At 46.9% G+C, this 23,480-nt stretch overlaps 1 protein-coding gene across 4 annotated transcripts in view; it reads right to left on the reverse strand.

The window, feature by feature from the left end:
* Positions 1-20,070, reverse strand: part of LOC142590470 (uncharacterized) — a 330,321-nt gene extending 310,251 nt beyond the window's left edge. Inside the window, exons 1-3 of one of the 4 annotated variants that reach the window (XM_075702611.1) lie at positions 19,317-19,586; positions 10,300-10,506; positions 1,635-1,841 (exon numbers count right to left, since the gene is read on the reverse strand). In XM_075702611.1, the coding sequence (XP_075558726.1) occupies positions 1,635-1,841; positions 10,300-10,506; positions 19,317-19,383 (481 nt within the window). In that variant the 5' untranslated portion in view covers positions 19,384-19,586. Of the gene's footprint in view, positions 1-1,634; positions 1,842-10,299; positions 10,507-19,222; positions 19,587-19,710 lie in introns of those variants that run through there. The other 3 variants (XM_075702612.1, XM_075702613.1, XM_075702614.1) reach the window with 3 other exon arrangements.
* Positions 20,071-23,480: the final 3,410 nt, after the last annotated feature.

The following is a 23,480-nucleotide window of genomic DNA, read 5'->3' on the forward strand; positions in this document are numbered from 1 at the left end:
AGCCCAACTGCCATGGCGAGTCTAGGTGCACTGTGAGACTGTGAAGCCGAATGGTTATGCTGACATTGGTCATCAGTGTTGCTGCCAGTCGCCAGCTTCTCCAGTGCACTGGTAAAGTGGTCGACAGTTTCCTCTAGGCATGAGAGCCAGTCTCTTGGCTCCAAGACTCTCAGAATAGCGATAGGTAGCTGTGCACACACGAGCAGTCACATGCAGTCAGCAAACGTAGCTAACCAATCGAGACTCATCTCACTGGAACCCAACAGCACCATGCTAAGAATTGTGGGAGGTGTTGCAAGAAAATCTTGTGCAAAATTGGAAGCTGGCTCTCGTTTGCAGCGTGCTCGCCCAGTAATTAATGCGGCCAGTGCCACAGTTGTAACTATTCGTTGGTCGGCGAGTTCCTCGAAGAGGAGCTGTTGGCACCTACACTGTGTTGTGATGGCTCGAGGCACTGCAGGACCATGTGTTTCAGGTCATCATATGCAGTGACCAATGGCATACCCACCAGCAGGTCACTTATGGCATCAGCGATGTCGGAGGGTAACGTGGCAATAACAGGCAGGTACTCTGCTGTCTGCGAAGCAATGCGTAAGAGTTAAAAAGGGGCCTCTACTTGCATAAACTAAACTCAGGGATTCTTGGGCCAAAAGCTGGGAAGCTGAAGCTCTGCGGCAATAACAGCAGATGTAATCATGTCACCGTCTCTGTCAGCAGGTGTAGGAGTAACATCGTCCACGGCTAGTGTTCGTAAATAAAACGTAATGTCCTGCATCACCACTTGTTGGGAGCTCTCGTTAGGGCAGGCAAGGAATACACATTATGACATCTTCAGAATGCACACTCGATTGGCTTTGTTCAAATGTAAAGGCACATTTGCCAAGTGGCTGTGGTGGTGCCCCAGTCAGGCAGCCGCCTAGGTTCCAAGAAAGACCATCAGGCAATGACCACCCCTGCGAGGTAAACTGGATTTCCAGAGCAAGGACCCCCATGGCAAGGAAAACTGGATTTCCGAGAAGAGGGGACAACAAAGTGACGGATGGTCGCCACAACATTGTTGCACATTCCTAGCCCTGCTTAGTCATTAGTGATGATGTGCTTCAGGATGTCGTAACTCAAAGCTTTCCTGGAAAAGATCCCTGACAGTGCATATGTGGTTTCTGCCTCCCTCAATGAATGAGCATATCGATAAAACAAAGTATATTTTGTTTGTAGTATGCTTAACTACAGTAAAGAAATTTGTTTTAATTTTGTTCGGCCTAAACACAGGGGTCGACTGACATGCTGCATGGATCTCTGTTCCCGTTCTTAGACAAGTACATGGCTTTAAGCATAACTAAGGGACTCAAGGATGTAACATTATCACAGAGCAATTTCAGGCCTACAAGAACGTCAAGTCATGAGGACTCTGGATTAAACTCTGCCATCTTAGTTCCTTCAATGTGATCAGTACAGCATTATTTCTGCATTTTGCTTGAATAAGCATGCAGACAAGGCTCGCAAACCTGCTAATTTGTCCTCGGCAGCAGAATGTCACACGCACTTTAGCAAGTGATACCAAGCTACTCAGACTTGGCCATTCACAATGCTCACACACGCAAGCAAATGTAAGAGAAATGCCAGTCACTGCCCACCTGAGGTGGAGGTTAACTGCTCCAGAGTCTCCGTAGTCTGCACGCTCCTAGACTCGCTCCATGCTTTGAAGCAGCACCCAACAGACTTGTCGGCCTGAGGCAAGCTGCACTGCATGCCAACCTCGACCTGACCGACGACCTTGGAAAGGGTGTGACATTCCATTCTGGCAGGGACGCTTTCGGCTAGGCTCATCGCATTTGTGAAGCCTGCAGAAAATATTTGGAGTGATTACAGTCCTGTTACGGTATCAAAAAGAGGTAAATACAACAACAGAATAAATGCAGGGGCACTTTACAATGCATAGCCATGGAATACAATACAGTCGCCGACTGATTTTCCAGACTCCAAAAATTCGGACAAGCTCGATTATTCGGTCTGCTTCGCGGCACCGCCATTCTCCCCATAGACCATAATGTATAACAACTGCCGAAAGTTCGGACACCTTGCAACCTCTCATCTGATTTCTCGGACACTCCTTGAGTCAACTCGGTCGAGAGCACCATGCACCGACTCTGACCGGTACATGGTTTGACTTGCTGAACGCCATTTTTGTTTTGAACGGGGCCTCCTTGCTGCCGCTACTGCAAATCCCCGCTCATCATCATCGTTTCTGCCTGGTTCGATAGAGCGGTTGTACAGCAATTCCGGTTTCAGCTTAGTAAACCAAGTAAAGACAATCCTGCAGCGGATTTGTTTCTTCGCCCACGACGCTGCGAGTAGGCCACGTTTTTCGTTTGTGCAACTGGTGTCGGCATGGTGGTGTTTGCTTTGTGTGCTGTGTCGAGGTTCCGGTGATCCAACGCGGCATACGGAAACATCGCGTCTAGTGTTAAATGGCGCCGCCAGTGCCCGTCCAGACTACGCTGGGGAATGTCGGCAAGCGGGTGCCGGGAGGCCTAGGATTTGTCGCCTTCCGATGTGCCCCTGTTGATGCTGAAAATGTTCTGCCAAGACCTGCGCAGTGGTTGCATTGCGATTTCAGACACCGTTTCATTTGACAGTTTCACAGGTGCCGACACTGTTGTACTGACATGCGCTGAACTTGACGATGGCGAGATCATTCCTCAGGTTTCCCCTGCACCGCCGGACGATGACCAAGTCGGAAGATCACGCACCATGTGCTATGCTGCCATCGCATGCGGAGCGTGTACCAGCAGTGACTGTGCTTTCAGCCACCTATAGTGACCATACGACCCTCTCCGAGATTCAGGCTTATCTGATTGCGCGTAAACGGAACAGCGTGCAACGGCACATTCACGATTTCTTCAAGCCTACTGCCGAGCCCGAATAAGTGCGTGAAAATAAAGGATTTCAGTTTTTTTCCTTTAATCTACTTTTTCGGACACCTGTTTATTTAGACATTTTTGCAGTCCTCGTGAGGTCCGAATAAACGGTCAGCGACTGTATAACCCTTCCGGTTCAGTATTCCTAAAAGGCTACAGGTGGTAACCTACATTGATTAGTCTAAAGCAAAGCAACCTCTTTTCTGTGAGAGAATTATGACAGTTGAACATATGTCAGACACTTTTTTCTATGATATATTCTAAAACTATCGGTGTAGTCCAAATAATGGAAAGAGACTGCAAGATCCTAGGGTCATCATGATCGGTCCGTTTAATGTCCACTCTATGATCCCTATGTCCTGTGCCAGCCGATACCATTCTGTGCTTGCAAAATTTCTATTTCATCACACTACAGTAAAAGCTCGTTAATTCGAACTCGTGGGGGACTGAAAAATTGTTCGAATTAAGCGGAGTTTGAATTAACGAGCGGGCGGCAAAAAAAAAAAAAAATGGCCATTGCATTTGGCTGCTAGGGCCGAAGCCAAAATAGCCATATCTGGGATCGTCATCGAGGAATACGCACTACTACTCATTGAGGTCGGCGATTGCGGGTATTAAAATCATGCGAGTCCAAACACCAAAGGAAATAAAGATATCCAATCAATTTATGCGCCTGGAACTAATGATAAATGTACCCACGTGAGCGTCAGGCTTAATGATGAAATATGACACTATTTATGCTTCAAAACCATGTTTATTAACAAAAGAATAATGATCGAAGCATATCAACATGAAAAATAATCGGTGATTTGCATTTGTTTGCGCTTTCTTCGCCGCGACTCGAGAAGCATTGCCTGCAACTTGCCCAACATCTCCAGCGCAGCATCCGAATTCTCATCGGTGGAGAAATAGCGCGCAGCCAGATCGAGTCCCGATGCTGCTTCACATGCGCTCGGAGGAGGCAACGGATCGTCCTCTTTGTCGGACTCGTCGTCGCTGTCAGGCGTGCTCGCCGCGCGTGGGTCGTGCTGCTGACTGGACGCAGCCTCGATAATCTCGGCGTCAGTTAAAGGCCCCGTTGTCTCCACGCCGTTGTCTACGTCGACAAAGCTCTCGAAGTCCACACCCTCCGATAAAACAGCGTAGGCAGGGTCCAGCACGATGGAGCCATCATCTTGATCCACTTGAACATCAAAGTCGGCTGTGCAGCAGGCTTCTGTGGTTTCACTGAAGCCACACTTGCGGAAACAGCGATAGTGTCTGCCTTGACGGCGTTCCACGATGTTGCCAGCATGTGGCAAGCTCCGAGCAGGTTGACATCATACGGCTTCCCGCTTTCCATGCATAGAAGAATCCGTTCTAGGAGGTGGCGCCTGTACAGAGTCTTTAGATTTTTAATAATCCCGAGGTCCATAGGCTGCAGCACAGCAGTAGTGTTTTTTGGCAAAAATGCCAGACGTATCGCCTTCAGTCCATTGATGTCACAATGCGCCGAACAGTTGTCGACGAACAAAAGAATATTTCTACTATTCTGTGCCGCGAACTTTCTGTCTAGTGTGCGCAACCAGTCCGTGAAGATTGCTCGCGTCATCCACGACTTCTTGTTCGAAGTGTACTCAGCAGGGAGAGTCTTCACGCCTTTAAAGCAACGAGGCTTCGCTGCTTTGCCTATCACGAGCAAGCGGCACCGTTCCGTGCCCGTCACATTCGCGCACACTAGCACGGTAACTCTTTCCTTGCTGCGCTTTCCGCCCGAGCACGTATCACCTTTATAGCTCACAGTCTTGTTTGGGAGCAACTTAAAATAAAGTGCGGTTTCATCAGCATTGAAAACATCGCTGAGCGGGTAATCGGCAAGATATTCCTTCAATTCACCTGAGACCCAATTTTCGCAGGTTTCTTTGTCGACTGCGGCTGCCTCTCCGCAGACGTTCTTAAACGTCAGCCCGTGGCGGGCCTTAAAACGTGATAACCAGCCTTCCGATGCATTGAAGTCGCTGATGCCCATTTGGTTGGCGAAGTCCGCTGCCTTCGCAGCAATTATGGGTCCACTTAATGGAATATTCCTGCTGCGAACATCCTTTATCCACGTAATGACAGCAGTCTCCATCTCGGGGTGAGCCGACGTCCGTAGTCTTTTCCGCGAGGGCTCAATCTCCTTTTGGTAAGCATCGATGATAAGAGTCCTTGTTCTTGATGTAGGTACACAACGTGCTTTTTTTGATGCCATACTTCTCGGCAATCGCTGTCTTCGTTAAGAGACCACGTTCAACCGCCTGCAATATTTCAACTTTAGTCTTTAAATCCTTTGCCGAGTACTTTCCACGGCTCGCCATGATCGGCACAGTCGATGAGACGTCAGCGGCGAGATACCACACAAACGAGCAAGCTCATGCAAAATGCGACAAGAAAAGACTACTCGTGCATTCCACCCATTCCACCGATCGCAGCCGCCGCAGCGCAACGAAAACCTGAAACGGCTTGCTCCGGAGCATCGGCGGCGGCAGCGCCCGCGCGTTAGAGAAAACCTGCTACGGCTTTCCTCTTATCTTTGAACTCTCCTCTATCTGCACGCGGCAGCGGTGATGGCTCGGCCTGAGCCAATCGGCAGGCCCGTGCACTTTCCTTTTCATCCTTCCCTCAGTCGCAACAACAACAACGCCGGAGGCTCCAGCAAGGAAATTGGCGGCACGCCTCGTGCGTGCAAAAATGCGCGCAGGCTTATTTATTCTCGTCGCTGTGCATATTAAAAAAAAATTCAATGCATTGTACTCGTTACGAGGCGACTTCTATTTACGAGAAGCAATGTCGGCTGCCGGCTCCTACTTCGAATTAACCGACGTGAGTACCGGTACGTTCGAATTATCGGGCGTTCCGGCCCATTGATATACATAGGGCTTTGCAGGGACCCGGGCATCAGTTCGAATTAACCGGCGGTTCGAATTAAGCGATTTTGAATTAACGAGCTTTTACTGTACCTAGTTGTCTGCCGTCCACAATGACACATCAGTTCAGCTGGTACCCATTCTGTAACCCTGATAGACCGTCGGTTACGTACACTACACATTACATTGCTTGCCAAAATGTTTTTTTAAATAAAACAGCATTGTTTAGGAATTTCATCCAGTTAGGGGTAGCTCCGTGTGTGTGTGCATTCATGCAAGCAAGAATGTATGTATGTATGTATGTATGTATGTATGTATGTATGTATGTACGTACGTATGTACGTACGTAAGTATGTATGTATGTATATATATATATATATTGTCGCAGCCTATTAGGAGACGGATAGCCGGCGTAGAGGACATGGAAAAGCACTTTTATGAGAGCAGTCAACGCGACGTCGTTGTCGTCTCTGTTTTTCCACTCGCGCGCCACTTCAGCGTCGTTCTCATCACCTGGCACATACCCGCGGCGACCATATAGGATGTGGAATTTGCCCCCCCTTTGAAAAAAAAAAAAAGGCATCGTCCTGATGCACCAACCGCCGCAGGCTGTGCACAGACGGTGCAAAGTTGAGGTCCCGAGGAAATGTAGGGCTTCATACGAAGCACGTGCACAACCTCGGGCAGATGCCGCCGGCGTTTGGAGCAGTTATGGCTGTCGGGGACAACTTCATAATTCACATCGCTGATGCGGCGCAGAACTGTGTACGGGCCGAAGTATCTTCGCAGGAGCTTCTCAGACAGCCCCCGCCGACGAATCGAAGTCCAGATCCACACCTGGTCACCGACGTTGTATGTGACGGGTCTGTGCCGAAGATTGTAGTGTCGGGCATCGTATTCCTGTCGTTCTTTGATTCGCAAACGCGCAAGCTGCCTGGCTTCCTCGGCGCGTTGCGTAAACTCCTCGGCACCAGTCTCGTCGTCACCGCACTCGTGTGGCAGCATTGCGTCCAACATTGTTGTCACTTCGCGTCCGTAAACGAGGTTGAAAGGCGTCACGCGTGTTGTCTCTTGGCGAGCCGTGTTATACGCAAATGTAACGTATGGTAAAATCTTGTCCCAGTTCTTGTGGTCGACGTCAATGTACATACTCATCATGTCTGCCAGTGTCTTATTCATACGTTCTGTCAGCCCATTGGTTTGGGGATGATAAGCCGTGGTCTCTCAGTGAGTGGTACCACTTAGTCGCAACACGGTATCCAGAAGCGCAGCCGTGAACGCAGATCCTCTGTCTGTTATGACCACTGCGGGAGCGCCATGCCTTAGGACGACGGATTCGACGAAAAATCGCGCTGCTTCGGCTGCTGCTCCACGTTGGATAGCACCTGTTTCGGCGTATCGAGTAAGATAATCAGTGACGACGATTATCCATCTATTTCCGGCAGTAGACAGTGGAAATGGACCTAAAAGGTCCATGCCAATTTGTTCGAACGGCGCTTGCGGTATCTGAACAGGATGCAGCAGTGCAGCTGGCTTGCCGGGTAGGGCTTTGCGGCGCTGGCAATCTAGGCATGTCTGTGTGTAACGTTTCACGATCGACGCAAGTCTTGGCCAATAGTACTTTAGCCTAATTCTTGCCAATGTGCGGGTGTATCCCAAGTGACCAGCGGTCGGCTCGTTGGGACAAACATGTAGGACTTCGTCGCGAAGAGATTCGGGAATGACGAGTAGGTAGCTGCTGCCATTAGGTGAAAAGTTCTTTTTATAGAGAACGTCGTGGTGTAAGCAAAACGAAGGCAGCCCTCTCGCGAATAACCTCGGCACGCTGCTTGTTTTTCCCTCTAAGTAATTGAAAAGAGGAACCAGTGCTGCGTCCTCGCGTTGGTGGCATGAAACGTCGACAGTATCTAGCACGCCTAGAAAACCCGCGTCATCATCGTCGTGGACTGCAGTCTCAACAGGAGACCGAGAGAGGCAGTCGGCGTCAGTGTGTCGTTTCCCCGATTTGTACACAACCGTGAAGTCGAACTCTTGGAGCCGAAGACTCCAGCGCGCAAGCCGACCAGCTGGATCTTTTAAATTAGTCAGCCAGCAAAGTGCATGATGATCACTGACAACGGTGAAACTCCGACCATACAAATATGGCCGAAATTTCAGGACGGCCCACACCAGAGCGAGACATTCGCCGCAATGAAAGCATAGCGGCCGGCAGTCAGCGGTGCGCCACAAATCGGTCTTTCGAAGCGGGTAGCCGGCAGAGGATTCACTGTAGAAACGAGGCGCAGCGATCGACTGGCGACGATATGGCATAGTTGGCGGCGGCTGTGACTGTCGAAAATAGGGCGTCGGGGGTGGCGGTGATGGCTGCGTCGTAGTGGTCGACGGTGTCAGCAGCATCGAAGTGGCAGGAGGTGGACGGCAGACAGCTTCCGCGTAGGTCAATCGCCGTGGCACCGCCTGCCAGTCGGGCGACGAAAAGGCCTCTCGAACTTCCTCCCGAACGATATCAGCGACAGAAGCCATCGCTGGTGCCATGGGAGAGATCCCGAGCTGCCGGATCTCCTCTCGCACAATCTCTCTGATGACTTCACGTAGAGACGTGCTGCAGCTCTCAGGTAGAATGGAAGCGTTTACCAGCGCGCTCTTGCGATCATATTGGCGGTACCGTTGCTGTAGTGCCCGTTCTATAGCGGTAGCCTCCTTGGTAAATTCGGCCACTGTCGTTGGTGGGTTCCTCATGAGCCCGGCAAAGAGTTCCTCCTTCACTCCGCGCAAGAGATAGCGCAACTTCTTTTCTTCGGCCATCTCAGGGTCTGCTCTGCGGAAAAGGCAGGCCATATCTTCTGCAAACATGGCAACGCTCTCGTTTGGTTTTTGAATACGGGATTCAAGTAGGCGCTGCGCGTTGTCTCTTCTGTCGCTACTAGTGAACGTGTCTAGCAGCTGGGTGCGGAAGGCATCCCACGTGGTAAAATTTCTCTCCTGGTTCACAAACCACGTCCGCGCACTGTCTTAAAGCGCAAAATAGACATTAGGCAGCTTTTGCTGGGAGCCCCAGTCATTATGACTGGCGACACGCTCAAATTGGTCAAGCCAATCTTGGACATCCTCAAAAGCGTCGCCGTGGAAACTTTCTGGTATCTTAGGATTCTGCAGCGTCACCTGCGATGGAGTTGCAGTAGCCATGGCGGAAGTTCCAGCAGGGTCCTGCAAAGGGCTGAACTCGGGCGTCAGGCCTAGCAGGCGGCGACTGTACCGGTGAACAGGAGTTTCGATGAACGAAGGTGATTCCGCTTTCGAGGTATGGCTCCGCGAAGGGGTGCCGAGCATGAGACAATCCTACCCCGCACCTCCACCAGTGTCGCAGCCTATTAGGAGACGGATAGCCGGCGTAGAGGACGTGTAAAAGCACTTTTATGAGAGCAGTCAACGCGACGTCGTTGTCGTCTCTGTTTTTCCACTCGCGCGCCACTTCAGCGTCGTTCTCATCGCCTGGCACATACCCGCGGTGACCATATAGGATGTGGCAATATATATATATATATATATATATATATATGTATGTATGTATGTATGTACGTACATAGTGACGGTGAAACCAGCCCAACTGCCGTGGCGAGTCTAGGTACACTGTGAGACTGTTTTCATTTTTGATGAATAAATACATTGCACTTCCTGCTGTACCTACATGCAAGACGACAAGCATACTTTCGCATCAGTTACACAGTCGAGATCGGGGAGCCCAACCGGCCTGTCCGAGACATAGAAAGCCTGGCCCGGGCCCGGCCCAAGCCCAAATGAGAGAATCTCCAAATGGCCTGAGCCCGGCCCGCGGGCTGGGCCGGGTCCAGGCTTTCGGGCTGGCTCGAGGCCGTGCACAGCTCTACAACGAAGTGAGGGATGGTCGCTACAACACTGATGCACATGCCTAGTCCTGCTTAGTCATTACCGATGATGTGCTGTTGGATGTTGTGACTCAAAGCTGTCCTAGAAAAGATTCCTGACAGTTCACATGTGGTTTCTGCCTCCCTTAATGAATTAGCAAATTGATAAAACAAAGTATATTTTCTTTGTAGTACCCTATACTGCATTAAAGAATTTTGTTTTAATTTTGTTCAGCCTAAACAAAAGGTCGACTGACATTCTGCATTGGATTTCTATTCCCGTTCTTACACAAATACACCGCTTTAAGCATAACTAAGACTTGACTCAAGGATGTAACATTATCACAGAGCAATTTCAGGCCTAGAAGAACGTCAAGTCATGAGGGCTCTGAATTAAACTCTGCCATCTTAGTTGCTTCAATGTGATCAGCACAGCATTATTTCTGCCGTTTGCTCCAATCAGTATGCAGACAAGGATCGCAAACCTGCTAATTTGTCCTCGGCAGCAGACTGTCACACACACTTTAGCAAGTGATACCAAGCTACTCAGACTTGGCCTTTCACAACGCTCACACGCAAGCAAATGTAAGAGAAGTGCCAGTCACTGCCCACCTGAAGTGGAGCTTAACTGCTCCAGAGTCTGTGTAGTCTGCACGCTCCTAGACTCACTCCATGCTTTGAAGCAGCACCCAATAGACTTGTCAGCTAGAGGCAAGCTGTACTGCACGCCAACCTCAAACTGACCGATGACCTTGGAAGGGGTGTGGCATTCCATTTTGGCAGGAATGCTTTCAGCTAGGCTCATCGAAATTGTGAAGCCTGCAGAAAATAATTGGGGTGATTGCAGTCCTGTTACGGTATCGAAAAGAGGTAAATACAACAACAGAATAAATGCAGGGGCACTTTACAATGCATAGCCATGGCATACAATATAACCCTTTCGGTTCAGTATTCCTAAAAGGCTACAGGTGGTAAACGACATTGATTACTCCAAAGCAAAGCAACCTCTTTTCTGTGAAAGGATTATGACAGTTGAACATATGTCAGACACTTTTTCCTATGATATATTCTAAAGCTATCAGTGTAGTCCAAATAATGAAAATAGACTGCATGATACTAGGGTCATCATGATCGGCCTGTTTAATGTCCACTCTAAGATCCCCATGTCTTGTGCCAGCTGATACTATTATGTGCTTTCAAAATTTCTATTTCATCACACTACCTAGTTGTCTGCTGTCCACAATGACACATCAGTTCAGCTGGTACTTATTCTGTAACCCTGATAGACCGTCGGTTACGTACCCTACACATTACATTGCTTGCCAAAATGTTTTAAATAAAACAGCATTGTTTAGGAATTTCATCCAGTTAGGGGTAGCTCCCTGTGTGTGTGCATAAATGCAAGAAAGAATGTATGTGTGTATGTATGTATGTATGTGTGTATGTATGTCCGCACCTAACCTCTTTCCTGCCAACTTTGGCCACTGGGTAGTCTATGGCCAAATGGGTAGAGCACCTGGCTGCTGTGCTGAGGGAACTGTAACTGCTGAGGGAAGGAGGAGGAGGAGTAGATTTTAATGAAGGGAAAGGAGGAGAGGTCGGCCTGGAGAGCGTGTCTCTAGCCTGCTACTCCTCACTGGGGAATGGGGAAGTGGGAAATACAGGAAAAGGTAGGTGGCGGGTTATTATAATATGGTACAATGAGATACTATATACACGTTGTCCAATATGCGGATGCGCACTGGAGACGCAATACACGTAAGAGTAATCTTGTCCATACAAAAAGTAATCTTGCCACAAAAAGTTATTGCGCAAACACATTTCGCACTGACTACACGTCTCACAGCTTCTAGAGGCGATCGTCTAAACCAGTCTCACTTAAAAAGTTCAAGAGTGCTTTTATAGTACGTTGGGCACAGGGAGCATGTAACATTGTCTATGTGCTGCTCTTCAACAAACCTTTTTGATTCCAAGCTGGTTCACTGGGTATGTGCCACTCTTCAATGGCCCTGGACAGCATTTACCACTTATCTCCAATTACCCTTGTCTTGTCATCTACTTTTACCCTGACTATGACTAGGTTGGCTAGCCTGTTTCCTCTTAACTAATTATACCTTAATCTCTTCAAATTGAGAACAATCCTTGACCTCCATAACCTACACTCACAGCCATTTACCGTACCTAACACCTAAAAAACCTAAAACTAAAACCTAACCTAACCTAAAACCTAACACCTAAAAAGGTACTGCTGATAATGCCTTCAATTTACTCCTTTGTAAGAACTGTACTTTGGTTAATGATATTATCACGAAATGCAAGCGTTTTGAGCAAGTGAAAAGTCATCGCATCAGTTATTTGCATGGCTTCCCAATACGGCTGCAACATCCTCTTGTGATGACCGACAGGACTCTCCTTCGCCGGCAGCATCCTTCAAAGCAGCTGACGAAGATTGTGCAGAGGAAGTTGAAAGCCATGTGTCCTGCAGCTCGTTACCCACCTGTAATTGATACATGCACTCCTATGGTTCACACTGTTCGGGCTATTGTGTGTCAAGAACTCGCTAGTATCGGCTTGCATTCAGTATGTACCATGACCAGTTCGAGGCTATCCGCACGTCCTTCGCTCGTGCATACCAAAAATGAGTGGATCCCTCGAGGCTCTCGCAACATGACAGGGTGGCGAACACTGTTGAACGAACCTTTTTGCTTCACTTCTCGCCATGTTGGGCACATCGCCCGATACTGTCGCAAATGTTGGTCATTGATACCGTTCTTGAACAGGCCTCGTCCAGATAGCGGTTTTTGCTATCTCCAGCAGCAAGTTGAGATGAACCTGCACGACACTTGACGGTACAACCACACGGCGCGGTTGACCACCGTCGCCGAGCAGTCACCAGTCCCGTTTGCCTGAAAGTCGATGCCCGTCCAGGTCACCCGAGCCCTGGCGCCTGTTGGCGTCATTCTGACCTGGGCATATACCTTTGGAAAACTAAAAGATGGAGCTCCCGGAGGTGGATCTGCATTGAAAACCTCTCCGCCAAAGCCTCTCACCCTGCCGACCAGACACAATATGGTCAATGTAGAAGTCGATGGTTTATTTGTTCCAGTGCTTGCTGATACTGCAGCCCTAATCTCGGTGATGAGCAACCACCTTCGTAGCCATCTGAAGTCCTTACACCTGCCGCATCTCATGCTATTTGGGTCGCTGACGGAGCAACGCATATTATCTTTTGTATGACCACTGCCCGAGTAACTGTTGCTGGTTTCAACACTTCCGTTTAATTTGCTGTTCTTAAAACAGCGTTCCTGTGACTTGATCTTCAGCCTCGGCTATTTTTCGGACTATTCAGCACTGATTACTGCAGTGCTGGCCTCCTCCAACTCAAGCGGCCTATTCGCTGGTGTCCTCCAAAATCAGCTAAGCCTTGTTTATGTTCTGTAGACTTCGTATGGTTGCCATCCCCAGCTCCCATGTATATATATGCCTTTGACATGCTTCCCATCTGTTCCTGACAATGACTAAATGCAGACTCCTAATCTCAATGTTCTCCTGTTAAGCAGAGTTGTCATTCCTCATACCATTGTGACTAGTGCCAATAACTGCATATTTTTTCCCGTTTAAAATTTTGGTTAAGGTACACAAGTTGTCCAGAAAGGCATGTTGCTCAGCAACGCTTCTCCCATCGACAATACGGCTGTCTCTGTATTAGATGGTCCGTACTTGTCTTCATTTACCTGCTGTCCGATAGGTTCCGCAACGTCGGATCCTGACATATCTTCAAAGATGATTGCTGAAGACCTGCTTACCAAACAAGCTACAGGTCCTTGTCCCATGCTGGTGTCTTATTGTGATGTCTGACTTGCAGGATCGCCCACTGGGACAGACTTCCATTGTAACTTATAAGAATGACACTGGTGATACAGTCCAATCTGCAGGAGACCTTATTGCGTGTCTCACAAAGAATGAAACGTTATCCATGCTGAAGTAGACAAGAAACTAAAGAAAAGTGCAATTGAGCCGTCTTTGTGTCCTTGGGCATTGCTGGTTATCCTGGTCAAAAAGAAGAATGGCAGCTGGCGATCTTCTGTCAACTACTGTCAAGTGAACCAGATCATGAAAAAGGATATGCACCCTCTGTCCTGTGGACTGATGATGCCCTCAACTGTGTTCACAGATGGAAATACTTCTCTTCGGCTCCAATCTGGCCTTTGGCAGATTTCCGGTGATGAACTTGACCATGAGAAGACTGCTTTCACTCTATTGAGAAAAAACCAGCCAAAAAAAGATGCACACAGGAAACATACAGGAGGACAGGAAAGAGACTGGTTTTTCTTAACAGAATGCACCAACTATCCCGTGTTTTACAATACCGCTTTTGTTACACCGGACAGAATTTACATTTTAAGGTTATGCCTTTGTAATGATTTTTGTAATGCCTCAGCAACTTTTGAAAGAATGATGGACTCTATCCTTCAGGGCTATAAGTGGTCCAACTGTTTGTTATCTGGACAATGTCATCATATACTCCCCTACATTTCGACAGTCACCTCAGTCGCTTGGCTGCTATTCTTAAAGTTGTTAGGGAGGCTGGCCTTGAACTTAACTCTTCTAAGTGCCATTTTGGACATTGCAAAGTCAAAGTTCTTGGCCACCTTGTCACTGCTGCCAGTACACATCCTGATCCTGATAAGATCCATCTTGTCAAGAACTTTCCAGTGCACTGCTCAGCAAAAGATTTGTGTAGCTTCACGGGCTTGTGCTCCTATTTTCGTCAGTTTGCTAAACGTTTTGCGGATATCACCCATCCACTGACTGACCTTCTCAAGAAGAACACTACTTTCTTTTCGGGCTGCGAACAAGCCGATGCCTTTTTGCTGATAAGTGCTTGCACGCTGTTATTGAGCATGAGTTGCATTATGCTTTATGCTGTTGCACCTTCTTTATCCGTGTCCCCGAAAGCCACTGGGCACTGTCCTCACAGGGTTACATATACAGCTGAGAATAAACATTGTGCGCTCTTTTGTGTGCCTTCAGACCTTCCTGTGCTTCTTAGAAGTGATGGCGCGGCGAGGTACATCACAAAGTAAAGAAAAATAACATAGTTTTCGGACCCTTTCGTGGCATGAATGTTTTTTGGCATTCTTGTGTGCTTACATACAAAGCAAGCCTGTGCCAAATCACTTCTACACTAGCCGGCACTCACTTTATCTTTAAGCGTGAGAAGCGAGTGATCTATTGAAAGCCCAGTGCAAAAAGCACGCACACACCAATCTGCGCTCAGAAATGCAAGCGCAAGCATGTAGCGAGCCGTGCCAATTTAATCCACACGAAAGAGAAGGAGCGATGAGCGAAGGTGCATGCAAGCACATAGCAAGCCGTGTTAATCCAATCGAGAAGATAAGAGGATAAGGGGAAGCGCGGTGCTGCCAACTTGTGACACTAAGCTCAGCGATACCTGTTAGGGTGTCTTGCAGTCACATGTTTCTTCACACACGGTGAATCGTGTACTATGCTTGCTGCCATGCATTGTTTTCCCCCACCTAACCTGAACCACTTGCTCATTAGTAAATGTAGTTTAGCTGCCCGCTCAAATATTTATACAGAGGTTAATGTGAAAAACAAAACTTCCCTGTACCGACCTCGACATACACATGTAGTTGGCACCTCAAGCCTGAAGCTGTACGATGCAAATCAGCGGTCAGGCTTGGCGATTCTGCTTTCCAACTAACCTAGTTAAAAGCACCACATTTGCGTACTCAGTGTTTTTTTCTGGCAGCATATTCATAACATGTGTAATAAAGAGGAGCTCCTGTACATAATCAGCGATATGACGAACATATTGCATGCTGCTCAAGATCATAAGGTGGCCAAATGCTACTCCTTTGTTAGTAAGCTAACCACCTCTCATTACTTTAATGCATAAGCATTCTTTGGCGAGTACCCTAGCAAAATGTGTCTGTCACGCAAAGATTGTAATGCCTTGTATCTGCAGAAAAATGCATAGTTTATGCAGTTAACGCATTTAATCATTTTAATTGTGTAAATGTAGATGATTGGTAGCATTATAAGCGACAAGGAACAACGGAAAAAAAGAACTGTTCCGAGAGAAAAACCATATGATCAGATTTTTGCACATCCAGAGGGATACATAGTGCTCCACAGAAGATGCCTGGAGAAACCTTTTTAGGGGTGGGCCAACATGAAATTTGGGCGTAGGCAAACAAATTTAGGATTATACGCTTACGCACACTATAGTGTGCATACTTAGACAACTGCAGTGGAGTTTCTGCAAACTTACTGCTACAAACTAAACACCTATCTGGAAACTGAAATTAATGAGCCACAACATCTGTTCCGCATCTATAAACCTTTTGTACATGCAATTTTTACATGTCAATCATGCATATAAAAATATGAATGTTCAATGTGATTGGCAGGAAGTGGCAACAACCGATTCAACAATTGAACATTCAATGTTCAAAGGATTTTCTTTTCTACGAACAAAATTGCCAACGAACATTGTGACGTGTTTCATTTGCTTGTGCAACCCTTTTTCAAAGTAATTTTCCCATTACTTTCTGGTGGTTCAAACGCATGTGCTTTGTAAATGTTGGTCTTATTTTTTCTTGTTTAGTCAAGTGCATGCGCTTGATCATATAAAACTGTATTATACATGTCAACAGTTAGAAATCATCCCATCCAAATGCATACACTCACAGATGGTTTCTCCAGTCTGACTGGGGTTTTCCAGAATAAATCACAGGAAACTATACTCTCAAGTGTGTAATGAATTAATGTTTGATTCTGTACGCATTCAATATTGATGAATATCCCAGGATGGTTTTCAACGACCTCATATCTTTGTAAAGAGGCTTGTGGGGGTCGAGAATCACGTACATTTAAAGCCGCAGGCATTTTTCTTCATATTACCCATACATGTTTCTGTATTTGTTTGAAGGTTGCGTACGGAGGCTTGGTCGAACAAAGTTGCCTCTGCAGCCAAAGATGACATTCACAAGCTTTTGTATATACTGTGCACCACAGTTTGTAGTGCACATGTGATTTTATATGTTACTGTCTTACTTTGCCTTGATATGTTTTGCACACCTGTACGTGCTTAATTTTCTCTAAGGACAATTTCAGTTATGGTTTTGAGGGTTGTATAGCCGCTCGAAATATGATTTTGTGGCTTTTGTTGTAGCTTTTCATGCAAATAATCAGGTGCGCTACTTTTCATGGACAACAGTTTCCATAAGTCAAGAGATTCCACCTACGAATTGCCTCCTGAAAACGATTCCCATATCGCTGCTATGTGGTGTCGTCTTCAATAAGTTCAAGCTTTCAGAGTACAAAAGGCAAAACCACGGTCACGAGCTTGATGATGGGAGTCAGTAGCGCACATTTTGCAAGCAAGCACTACAATATTCGAAGCACAATTGCTTTAAAACCTACATAAAGCGCATCCCTACAAGCTTCCACCAGAGTGCCTGCCAACACTTGAGCTCTGTCTTTTGATCAGCTTCGCTTTGACATCACATTTGTTGCCTTCGAGTTATGTTCGTGAAAACCGAGAATAATTAAGTCATCTATTGTGCCGTAAACCAGCGTCCATTATTTCCAAGAGGAATCAAGATAGATATCTTCTCAAGAATGAAAAGATAGATTCTCGTACTCAACATGGCGTTCACACACATCGGACTTGTCTGTGAGACATTCTTTCAGCGCAGCATGTGTTTCCATATACTGACCCTTTCCGTAGAGCACTTTGTTCTAGAGAAACAACGATGATGATGATTGGGGTTTATTGGGGCCAAGGCTATAATAGGAAACTGCCGTTGCTGAATAATGATCATCGAGAAGTGGATCAAACACAACAGTATAGAGGCCTAAAAAATATTCTTTGGAAACTGCGTATATTCTTAATAAAACTAGAAACTGATACATGACATATGCTGTGGAAAAGGGTGTACTATGAAGAAGTGATATACTAAGATATGTCGCTACAAGTAGCAGTATTGCCTGTCCAACGCCCTTAAGCACAGTGGCCCGGAGGAGTTGTGCCACACACATTGCTACTCTCACAGCATGAGCCTCTCGTGAGAGCATGTGCTACGAATATCGTGGGCTTATAATGCGCAGTAAATTGACATCTTGTAAAAAATTTAAAACTTGGTTCTGCTCCAAGAAACATTACCGGATGAAGGGAAATGTGGCATCGGTATGCTATAGGATAGTGTTTTTCTTTTTTTGTTCAGCTTCTGCTTCCCGTCACTCTACTAAGACGCCAGCCAGCCTCTCACCACATCTATCACAAAGGGGAGGTTCACTACCAGTCAGCAGGTAATAATGAGTACCGTATGCGTATCCTATTCTCAGTCGACAGAACAATGACATCAGTTTCTCGCATTTTTGTTACTGAAGGCCAATTTCGTATGTGCGGCTTAATTAGAGAAATGAGATGGCACTTTCGGCAGCAAGCCACATGTGGCCTCAGCGACAGCGCACGCATACAAAGTCATCACCGTTTCTACCTTTCTTCTGTGGAATCAGCTGTCAGAAATGCAGCCGAGTTTTTGCAAATGCACTGCGCTCCAATCGTGTTGGATTGAAGACGTGTGCAATAGTTGGCTGCAGAAATAGCCATGGGCATATTAAGGAATAGAATGATTCTGTGTGGCCATGTTGGTGGACCGCTCCTGCAAGTGTCAGTACGTGTTACTCCCGCTTTCATATGTATGGCTTTCCTCGAGGATACAGGTATTTGCTCATCCACCACTGCTGTATCTCTAACCTTTAAAGAAAGGTCCTCAGTCCTGGAATGTCGGCAAGAGTGAGTACCGCTTTTTAAAAGATGTTAAAAGAGGTTGTGCCGCTTCCTGTCATAGCAAGTTTCACATGCAGTATCTACACACATCTACCCTAACTGGCATGGAATCTTACGCCCACTCTATAGTCAACATGTCAATAAGTAAATAGGTGCACACTTCAATATATGTGAACCATATACTTACAATAAATGACAGAGTACACCGACAGCACACAAATGGTCAAAGCTGAATGTTTTGTGACAGTCCACAAGAGTAACTAGCGATATCTTTGCTATAAGGTATTTAAATGTACAAAACGGCTACGTTTCAAGCAGTGTGCGCAGCAATAATAAATATACCGCAATTGAGCACACCCACGAGCAATGAGGCAGAAAATAATCAGATGGTGACCGCACCGACAGACTTTGCCGAATCAGAAATGTGACAAGCCGCTGCTTCAAAATATTTTACAAATAAAGTACGATGACCGAAACACACTAACCCTGATTCAATTCATAAGCGGAAAGTTTGGATAGAATGTAAGACATATTTAGCCCCACTTTTAGAAGAAGCACCATATACGCTGCTCGCGCCGTTTGGACAGCTTAATCAGCGCCGAAAGCTCTTTTTCACGTTCTTTCTGTGGCCAAAGCTACGTGTCGTTCACCCAGTCGCCGCCTACGACGTCGCCCGAAACAGAGATTTGTTAAGCCACACTGGCATCATACGCATCCATTGTAAACACGCTGGCAACGGAGGCAGTTGAGGCAAGCAATGGACGCGTCACCACGTGATTAAACATGGCAGCGCCCACGGGATCACCGTGAAAAGGGTGACTGTCACTCTCAGCCGTCGTCCCGCTGCGAATAAACATATTGAGCACCAGCATCACGTTGCATCTGGCCGCTGAATCAGCCTTGGAAACTTCTTCCTATTGTGAGACGTCGACGCACTTCTGCGCTAAACTTTCCCGTGGCAAAAAAACCGCCGCACATCACACGACACCACCAGCATGACCACAGTAGGGACAGACAAAGCAGCACCACCGATATGTATACAGACGAGGAAGCACAAGCGATACCAGAAGCGACAGAAGTGACGAGAGACGCGATTGCAGCACAGGTAGTTCGCGCGATCACCACTTCGGCAGTACACTCTTTTGCGAGTGACACCGTCACTCCAGTCGCGACGTTTAGATTTCTCAAAGTGAACTCACCGAGTGAAGCTCTCCTTAGTGCACTTAACTTGAGCGCTTGGCAGGGGTATTGCTTTATGGTTGTTCTTACAATTAAGTGTCAGCAGACGAACAGGTAATCGTGCGAAACTCCGAGTATTCTCGCCTTTGTTCCAGATGCGTTGCGGTAGCACCGGCACTTGGGAAACGGGGACTGCGGGGACTATAGGACCTGATAATGGAACAGACCGCGGGGTGCCTGACGATGGTCTGAGGTATCCTTGCAAAGCAGTTATTTATTCTATCAAAGCACTGTGGCATTGTGACCAAAGTCGCTCTCCTGCTGCTGCCGCCTGTCCTACAGTGTACTAGAAAACGGTTGAGTGAGGCCAACGGATGGGGCGCGCATGCTTGCCAGTCGGGCGTGCAACGACGAAAAATTCTTTGGCGGCGCTGCGATCGACGTGGATTCGGCTGCGTCAAGGTCACGCCGTTTAAACTGCTGGTGATACTTCTGGGTAGGGTTATTCGTACTACTGTGAACGCTAGTATATGCGTTAAGACTGCTCAAACGGTCTTCATAATTGCATATGGAATGTATTTATCCCTTATAAATAGGCGCCTTTCTTTCCCTTCTTTATTTCGTTTTATTATTTTTTTAATACCGCTCGTTAATTGCACGTGCATTGCGGCCGCAGTGTCGGCTTTCATCCTACTATGTTATTGTACGGTTTCCTTTCGAGACAAATATTTTTCTTGTTCTTCAAGCAGCATGTATCTCTCGTGTGTATATTTGCGCATATGTTTTTCTATCAGCAAGTCTTGCGAAACGCAAACGGAAGAACATATGTAAACTTCCTGCTTGCTGCTTCGAACAAGTAAAACATGTCTGCCCCATCCGGCGCCCTGTACTAAGATTTACGAGAAATATTCTTATAGAAAAAGAAAAACAACTGCACTGCAACATTCCATTCACGTTACCGGCTTCCTCACGTAACAGAATGCAGAGTAATTGGTACGGGTTCTTTTGTTACGGTCGGACCTCGCGGGTGCCGAAAACAGTTTTAGGTAGTCATCATATATGCTAATGTTTGGCCCGTAAGCCGTGTGAAATTTTTTGTACTGTCTGTGCTTAACAACAACAACAACAAAAAAGGAAAAGCGACGCGGTAATTATAATGGTAATGTAGTGGATATGGCATTGTGCTGCTAAGCTCGAGCTCACGGGTTCAAACCAGATCGCGGAATTCGATAGGAGCGAAATGGAAAAACACTCGTCTAGATCTGTTCAGGTGCACGTTAAAGAGCCCCAGGCGGTGAGAACAGGGTGCCTCATAATCGTATCGCTAGACGAAAAACGCCAGAATTTGCTTAAATAAAAGAAAAGAAGGTAACTGCGTCCTTCGGCGTTTTGCTAGTGGTATAAATGAAAAATTATTCTTGAGTCTGATTGAGGCGGCATGGAGACCTGAGCCCGGGTCGCGTTAAACCTTGCCGGACGTACAAGAAAGTTGTATAAATCCATCCATCCATCGAGTCTGATTTCTGAGGAACACATGTTACGCTTATCTATATTTCATAATTACATGTAATGCCGTTTTCCCAACTGTACGTCCGCTAAACGAGGCAGCTTCTGTATTATAAACGGCTCCTTTCTTTTACCGAGTGCACTATCATAAGGACAATAATGATCGAAGCAATTGAAGGAACGGCATGCCTCACATACACGTAGAAATATTTGTAGATCTGCGGTGTTCGCTTAAGTGTGCTTCCACAGTGGGCACCCAGTTTTAATTGGTTGCTGACATGGCGAGACTATGAAAAAAATTTTTTTCCTCGCCTGAATCAAGTTAGCATGCAGACTTACAGGCTGCCCCAAAACGGGGCGTTTATATTGTGTGAGAGCTAGGAACTTGTTCAGCAGAACCGATTAGCACTCGTGCGTTAATTCTCTCAGGAACAGGTGCGCCTGTGCGCAACAGCCACGACTCTCCAGTAGCACAATCGTTCGGAATAAGAGTTCTGTACTTGCATCGGCCCCTCACCTTCGAGACTTCGAAAGGGCTTATGCGTTACATGGGAACGGAAACGGCTTTTCGGTCATTTTTAATAGTGAATTCTGAAGTCGAATTCGATCTCAGTAGCAAAAGAATTGGATCACGCTTAAGCTTCGCCTTCAACAGTGGAACGCGATGGCGTTATCGCACCCCGTTCGCACCGCCTACTCAAACGATCTACGAGAGCCAAACGTCGCAATCTGCACGCGACGGGCCGGGCCGCGACGCGCCATGCAGGCGGACGCCATCATGGCGCGAGTGGCGCGCCACGTGTCGGGGAAGCGCCGTACATTGCGAGAAGGGGGTCTTCTGCGTTTGCCGCAAGATGGCTTTGCGTGTGCGCAGAGCGCAAAAGAAATGTAGCGGAAACATACTTCGCTACTCGTGAAAGTGCGACTTCTGTAATTTACATGGTCATAATTACCGATATACGCCGCAGCATAACTTTCTACGGCACGCTTCTAAGGCAACACCGCATTCACTAAAGACGATTTTGTCCAGTTTTGAACCATCGAACTCGTGGCTGAGTGAATCCATGTTGGTTGTTCAGGGAGTGCCCGATGGACATCCCTGAACCATACTACAGATTCAATGAAGTGATCACGTGTAGGTCGCGAATTTACATCAGCATTGTTGAACTGCGTTCTAGCTTTCCACAAACTGTGGAGGCCCAGGAGCATTATAGCGTCATACGGAAAAGCCTCCTTTTCTACTGGTAAGAATCTTATTCCATGTGGATCTAAAGGTAATTAACTCTTTCTTTAAAGTCCTTTGTATCACGTCCCAGAAAAATGCTGCTAGATAAGCTTGCAGCATTGAAAAAATTTTAATATGTCGTGCCAGCAAAATCCTTGTTGACACGTTTACTTTTTTGTGCATTGTTTGTGTATTTCAAAGCCAGCAATAAAGACAAAAAAAAACTCGTGGCTGAGTGGTAGCGTCTCCGTCTCACACTCCGGAGACCCTGGTTGGATTCCCACCAGCCGACCTTGCAAGATGTTTTTTTTTATTTTTGAAGTGCCTTCTGGGATTTATCGCTCACGGCCAACGCCGCTGAAGACGACACCGGCTGTTCTGCGACACGAGCTCCTTAACGCTGTCGCGTTAATATCATTCCATCAGACTATACGTGATTCTACTTAATTTCGCCTGCTGGCACGTTGAATGTTCTCCGATTCAGTCTGAGTACATAGGCAACGTCTTTTCCTTAACACTGTTGTTCATATTAACGTCCAAATTGCTTCGATTCCCTTTCTGGGAAAGTCGATTGGTTTACCTACAGTGTACTAGAAGATTTTAGTGGGCCCAGAGGAGGGAGTGGCCTGACGTGTTGGATGTCGCCACCGAGAGAGGGAGCGACAAGAGGTTCCACCGTGGAGCAAAAGAACTAGGGAGCTTGCCAGCAAGTATACGCGGCCTGTGGGGTGAGCAACACAGCAACAAAGAACGTCAAGCGGGAAAGTCAGAGAGACTGAAATAATCTAATACGTGGCGGCAATGGAAAAGAAACCTGTCATGGGTAACTACTTAACAGGGAAATAAATTAAATCAGGAAAAAAAAATTTGATAACTCAAAGGGAAGCACATTACTTTTCGAAGCGAGATCAGGATGCCCTAGAAGACGCACCTACAAAGAGAGATATAAGAAACAAGAAGAAGCGCGTGCTTGGCTGCGGTAAAACTATGGAAACGACGGAGCATGTTTTATTAAAATGTGAAGACATCTACCCAGCGGTCGATTTACGCTCCACTGGG

The sequence above is a fragment of the Dermacentor variabilis genome, chromosome 8 (assembly GCF_050947875.1).
Source record: "Dermacentor variabilis isolate Ectoservices chromosome 8, ASM5094787v1, whole genome shotgun sequence".
In the NCBI taxonomy this organism is placed as follows: domain Eukaryota; kingdom Metazoa; phylum Arthropoda; class Arachnida; order Ixodida; family Ixodidae; genus Dermacentor; species Dermacentor variabilis.